This window comes from Elaeis guineensis, chromosome 4 (genome assembly GCF_000442705.2).
Source record: "Elaeis guineensis isolate ETL-2024a chromosome 4, EG11, whole genome shotgun sequence".
Lineage (NCBI taxonomy): Eukaryota > Viridiplantae > Streptophyta > Magnoliopsida > Arecales > Arecaceae > Elaeis > Elaeis guineensis.
The window spans coordinates 71,240,688-71,247,563 of NC_025996.2; the positions used below are offsets into that span (position 1 = coordinate 71,240,688).

Below are 6,876 nucleotides of genomic sequence, written 5' to 3' on the forward strand. Positions count from 1 at the left end.
CCTCTACTTAATATTAACTAAGGAGTCAGATCCTCTGTGCTGCTTTCTGCCACTCACGAAATAGGCTACGAATGACCTACTCAGTTGGTTGAACAAAGGGATGGAGCTCAACTTCAAACTAGAATATTAGTATGGAGCCGCATTCTTCAATATGGAGGGAAAGGCTCAGCACAGAATCCATCGGTAGTGCCATGAAAAAGCATCACGGCCTTGAAGTAGGGATGGCATCGGATCAGGTTCGGGATGGGTTTCTAACTACTCAAACCTAAATATCCAATAATCTATCTAAACCCAGCCCAAACACTATCGGGATTGGATTTTTTTTGCCCAAACCTATCTCAATCGGGTATCGGGTAATTCAGATTTACCCAGTCCGAACCCACTTAAGTCACATTGAGAATTTTTTTCATTTCTATCAACTTTAAAGTCATACTACTATTCTACAAATCATACCTATCTTAAACAAATAAAATTAAACAACACTTAGTTTCATGTTCAATGAAAATAAAATTCAAATTATCTTAAGCAAATAAAATTTAACAATGCTTAGTTCAACAATACTTAGTTCCATATTCAATTTAAATAAAATTAAATATAATATAAATTTAACAGATCAAGATAATCAACAACAACACTTAGTTCCAACATCTCTGAAGTAAATAAAAATATAAACATAATTAAAAAATATATATCTAAGTTCCAAGTACCAAAAAAACTTAAACAACAATTAAATCTACTATCAATAGTCGATATTTGAAATTTAAGTTCAAATTTAAAATACACCGAAAATAATAATCATATTGGTGTATCTTTTGATTGCATGAATATTTTTTAGTCTTTATTTGGCTAAATTATTTTTTATGAATAAGTTAAGATTTAGTAACTAGTAGATGATAATTGATTAAATATATATAATATAATATATATATATATATTAAAATATTAAAATAGTTTGAATTGGGTATCAGTTTGGGTGTGTAACTATCCAGTCCTGATCCGAATCTAAAATTAAGCGTTCGGATTTTATCCAAACCCAGTCAACGATTGACTACCTGACCCAATCATGCTGGGCCAGATCAGGTATCCACAGGTTTGAGTTTTGTTGTCATCCCTACTTTGAAGCTCTCTAGATGGTTTATTGGGCTAGTAGACCCATCATAACTTTCTAGCTACGGCATTTTGAAGTGGCCAAGAATTGGTTCCTGCATGATCTTGATGCTGAAAGACAGGTCAGTGTTGAAACCAAGCCCATTATTTTTGGCTAGGACTTGATTGTAGAGCACCTCGATCTACTAATTCATCTCTTGGAGCCTGTGGTCGATGTTTGCATCTTGGACAGTGTAGGCCTCTGAGTGCCATGATAGAGATCAGCCTAGAGTGGAGCCTTGTCTAGATCAGGGAGTTGGGGATCATCTCCTCCATTATGGACTCTCGGGCTAACTGTGCCGGGTCTGCCTTCCCGACTCTAGATTGTGCAGGAGAGGTTGAGGTTGCTCCAGTTGTGATGCCTTCCACGGTGCAGGATTGGGTACTGCATTGCTTGGGGATCATCTCCTCCATTATGGACTCTCAAGCTAACTGTGCCAGGTCTGCCTTCTCGACTCTAGATTGTGCAGGAGAGGTTGAGGTTGCTCCAGTTGTGATGCCTTCCACGATGCAGGATTGGGCTACTGCATTGCTTGGACCACCATGGTTAGATCTTTCACTTACTGAACCAGCAGATTAAACTGATTAGCATTTACCCCTGCATCTGATTGGGGTGGTGAGGGTAGGACTTTCGGCTGTTGTACCTTGATGTGGTTGCCAGCTGGATTTTCAACTGGCCTGGAACTGGCAACGTTGAAATGGTGTGAAGAGGTTCCTCTACACCATGCTATTATTTTTGGTCTCGTTACTCCTTCCAAAAATGGGCATAATCTTTTCTCTAGCGTCAATCTATTGTTACAAATTTTTAACTCAGGTTGGCTCAATTGGGGTGGACGGTGATAACAAGATGATGATGGTCGGTCCTAATAGAAGTCCCTAATCGGAGTTGGTCCTACAAGATCCTTCGATGCTTAAGTCAGAAATCAGAACAAATAGAAGGAGCATGAGGGATGGAGACTGCACATACTTGGGGGTCCCCTGCAAGCTTTTATTTATAGACAGAGAGGTGAGAGCTATCAAAGGGCAGAAGTGTGGGGATGCTTGTCATATTAGGTACGACATGCCTCAAACCACACACCTAATACAGTGAGATTTAAGTGATTGTTAATGCCTTATCCATGCACTTGTAACCATTGCCAAAGATCACGAGATTTGAAGATCCGCACAAAGTCGAGGGTCAAACTTCCCCTTTGAATTGAATAATGTCGCGATCACTCTCACCCTCAACATTTGCCAAGATCGCTCTAGGATGTACCTCAGGTCAGACAGATAAGGTTGCTCAGAAGACATCAAATCGGTTAAGAGTAACATCGATAAGGTCGAGATTCTTTTCTTAGTATCATTCGGGGTAAGAATTCCCCCATATCACCATCCATCATTCCTTTTCGTTAATATAAAATTCATATAATTCATTGATCATGGAAAATATATAGAGAGATCCACTCAATTTTAGTACAAAAATATTTAGATCCCAAAAGTTTAAAATTTTTCAATTGCTCAATTTTTGAATATTGTAGCCCTCATAGCTGGTAATTAAAGAAGATTATCACGTGATTGTCATGTGGCTCTTCTTTCCTTGCCACCAAAACATAAGCTCAATTTAATTAAAGAGAAGTGCATTTTAAGAATATTAGGGATATTGGGCTATCATGTAGGGCTGAAAATAGGCAGGGCTGGACCGGGCCACACGTCTACCCGAGTCTGGCCCAAAATATTTTTTCGGACTTCGGGCCAGGCTTAGGTCCAGAAAAAATTTAAAACATAAGGCTCGAGCCCAATCCAAGCCCAAGTTCGAGCTCGGCTCGAGCCCAATCGGGCTAGCCCAAGCCCGAGACCAGACCCAACCTCCTCTCTCTTCCCTCTGTTTCTCTCTCCTTCCCCCTCTCTCTCTCTTGTGAAACTTCCATATGCTTTGCCGCCTCCCTCCCCGATTGCCAGCCCTCTCCTCCATCTTTTGTCGGAAAGGGAGAGGTTGCAAAGTCATCGTAGGAGATCCCATCGTGAGGTCGAGGCCGTCAAGGACGAGGGAGACCACAGCGTTGGAGTCGTCGCAGGAGATCCCGTCAGTGAGGTCATGGGGGCAGGTGGAGGATCTCTTCGGTTGGTGCTTCTAGGAGTCGATGATGTCGGAGGGGGGTTGATGCGGATGCCATTTCTGAACTCCAAGAGGGATCGGATGTCGTCAGAGGGTGCGATGGTGGAGAGCCACGACGAAGGTGAAGATCGCACGGAGGATGGATGTCAAAGAGTCAGATGTCATCAGAGGATGGACTGTGCGGTGCTCTCTACTCTACCAATCTCCCAAGAATCGGACGAGGATGGTTTAGGGTAGTTTTTGGATGGCAAACGAATAAGGGTGGCAGACAGATGAGATTGACTGTGGACGGACCAAGCTAGGATGAAGAGAGCAATGGGGGAAGATCGGAAGATGGGTGCATCAGGAGGAGAAGGGATTTTAAGCAATCGAATGGACGAATCGATTTGAAATTTTAAGGTGTGTCCTAATTGGCCAAGATTGGACTTAAACTATTGACTGGTTAAACTCATTTAGAATCAGACTTGATTGAGCTATTAGGTTTTTAATAGGATTTTTCGGGTTACTGATCAAGCTGAGATTCAGACTCAAATCGGGTCAAAGATATGTCCGAGCCGATCTAAAAGACAAATGGCCCCTATATTGACGTTCAAATTCGGTCTAAACTGTTTCGGACCAAGTTCAAAGTCCGATCCAAAGTCGATCCTGCCCGATGGATCTCGAGCTGGTTCAAGCCCAGTTCCAACCCTATTGTCATGTGATAATCACTTGACGATAATTTTTAATGAAAGTGGATGATCAGGCCAAGTTGACATTAAAAACTATTCTGGGCTTAATTAACTTTTAGGGTCCATTTATTTATCATCCAAATATAAAGATGTGTCCATGTATTTTTCTGCAAATTTTTCAAGATATGAATATTTTTGCTTGTTTAACTCTCCTAAAATCTGTTTGATACCTGGTGGTTATCTAGGTCCAACCCGTGCTGGAACTCAGTCCGATGCGTATTGTCGTTATCCAAATGTAGATCTGCCCCGATTTTAAATGAACTGGATATGAAACAAACGTGAGCTCGAAATCATAACGCATGGGGTTTGGGTCAAACCCTAACCCTGTCAACGGGTAGCACCTCTACTAAATAGCTGTCCGCGGACCTCCCCGGACCAATCCTATTCCATCATCAAGTCCATGAAATCACACGTGTTGCTACGTCCTTTCCACACGGATCGCGGCGATGCCACCTAGAACACGTGTACCTCTGATACATGTCAAAATCTCACACGCGGCGCCACCTTCTATCATACGTGTCAAAATCTTACACGCGTGCAACCGCCATACATCCTGCGTGTCTCCGTCTCCCTCCGTTCCAACTTCCAAGGCTAAGCTCGTAGGCGGACGCCACCTGCTGCTTTGAACCCTTTTCCTGCGAAACAGAAACGACTACGATCCGCGACGAAGCGATGAAGCTTCGTGTCCGGTCCACGGCGACGAAGGAGACGCTCCGGGTCGAGGCCCCCGACGCCTACTCCCTTCACGACCTCAAATCCCTAATCGCCGCCAAGCTTTCTCCCTCGGTCCCTCCCGATTCGATCCGCCTGTCCCTCAATCGCACCGACGAGCTCCTCTCCCCCTCCCCGGGCGATTCCCTTTCCTCCCTTGGCCTCACCTCCGGCGACCTCCTCTTCTTGTCCCTCGCCCCTGGCCCTCAAACCCTAACCCCAGATCCAGCCCCGATTCCACCGACAGAGAGCCCCGATTCCGACGCCCCTTCCCAGAAAGATGCTATCTTGAAGACCGCGGCGACACTAGATTCGAACCGACCTCGAGAAATTGTGGCAGAGAACCCCAATTTCACCGTCTCTTCGGTTCAACATGCGGTATCGGGGCCCTCCCTAACCCTGGATTCGAACCGACCTCAAGAAATGGCGGCCGAGTATGCAGAGGATCACATGGAGGTGGAGGAGGAGTCTCCTGTAGCGAAGAAATCCGTGTCGGTTCCAGGATTCCTCAAGAGGGTCATGGAAGAGGAGAAGGGGGAGGTCAAGTGCATTCTGGGGCGCCTGGTTATTGTTGTCCATGCTGTGTTCCTGGAGTCTGGTTTTCTGGTCTATGATGGCCATGGATTTCGCCTGCCGGAAGGATGGGCATCGTCAGCTACTAGTGCAGTGTCCGTTCAGTACACTCTCCCTGGTCTTGTGGGCTTAGGTAATGATGAAAAGGATGTGAAAATTGCCATCTTGAAGTTTGCAGTAATGGGGAATTATGTGACGGTTTATGGGTATGTAAGTGGAGATCGTCCAGATGTTTATCGTGTGTGTTTTGATGGATCGAAGTTGGAGCCTTTGTTAAATTTGGATATGGATTCCATGGATCCAAAAGAAGAGAAGGAGATTTTTCAACACTGGAAAGCAGTGAAAGATGGGCTATCTTTACATCTCTTGATTGATATCTGTCAGAAGAATGGGTTGCCTCTGCCGGCATGCTTCATGCTCCTACCTGTTGATCTCAAAATCAAGGTTCTGGGGCTTATTCCCGGTGTTGATATTGCAAAGGTTGCATCCACTTGTTCGGAGTTGAGGTACCTGTCGTCAGATGATGAGCTTTGGAAGCATAAGTTTGTGGAGGAGTTTGGTTTGCTGGATGAGAGGCAAGTTGCTGGGAGAAGCTGGAAAGAAAAATATGCTTTCCATTGGGTCAAGAAAAAGGATGCAAACAAATGGATTGAAAGGGAAAACACATTTGTATGGCCCCAAAATTATTTTCGAAGGTTTCACCCAGTTGTTCCACAAAGGTTTCCAATGCTTGGTGGAGATTATGACCGATTCCCTGCAATAGGTGGTTTTGGTCCAAGAGTGCCCAGAATTGGATTTCCTGGTCTTCCATCTCGACGGAATTTTTCACCTCCTTGCAATCTTGGTGGATTCAATGCTGAGTTTGAAGGGTGAAAAGTAATTCTCTGTTTTGTTGCATGTTCATTAGATAGGTACTTCAGCATATATGTTTAGCCATGGCTGATAAATGCATTTTTAAGTGTCAGTGTGCATGCTTTTTTTAAGGCCTAGGTTGTTAAAGAGCTATGTCATTTGCTTCAAGAAGTATTTGTATGATCCTGGTATGTAAATCAAGTAACCTGAATGTTTACACCTGCAGTCTTATATGGTATATGCAAATTCTTGTGAATTTCTGGTGTATGTGTCATGTCATGTTTTGGATCTTTGATTCATCAAAAGAAGTTCTATTATTTATTTTTGAAATGCAGCTTTGGGTGATTGATTTTAGTGAAAGATACATAACTTCTTTCTTTTTAAGATATCAGACATAGTATAAAGTTCAGCGATGGAGATTTTCATGTGTAAAAATCAGCAACTGTAATCAGGTTGAAATTATCCTCTATGTTGAACCATACAAGAAAAACACATGCATGCAGGGCCCATGAGCTTTTTATGAACTCTCTAACTAATTTATAATTAATTGTTGGAACTTTACTTTTCCCTGAATATGTCTACGTATGTGCAAAGACAACCTGATTAAAAAAATATGGTTACAACTTAAAGTATTTATATTTGGTTTAGTGTTGTTGTCTTCACTTTCCGTACAGTTTTTATCCTTAAAAAAATTCAATCTTATCGAGATGATAAGTCATCTTCCAACTAATCATGAGGAGTTATGGGAAAACAGAAAGATCTCTCAACCAC

At 43.0% G+C, this 6,876-nt stretch overlaps 1 protein-coding gene across 1 annotated transcript; it reads left to right on the forward strand.

Moving 5' to 3' along the window:
• The first annotated feature begins 4,544 nt into the window (after positions 1 to 4,544).
• Positions 4,545 to 6,361, forward strand: LOC105035216 (F-box protein SKIP22). The gene has a single exon (XM_010910677.4). The coding sequence runs from the start codon at positions 4,642 to 4,644 to the stop codon at positions 6,124 to 6,126; it is 1,485 nt and encodes a 494-aa protein (XP_010908979.1). The 5' UTR covers positions 4,545 to 4,641; the 3' UTR covers positions 6,127 to 6,361.
• Positions 6,362 to 6,876: the final 515 nt, after the last annotated feature.

Excerpts from the sequence above, each read along its gene's own strand:
- LOC105035216 (XM_010910677.4), top strand. The coding sequence starts at position 4,642 with ATGAAGCTTCGTGTCCGGTCCACGGCGACGAAGGAGACGCTCCGGGTC.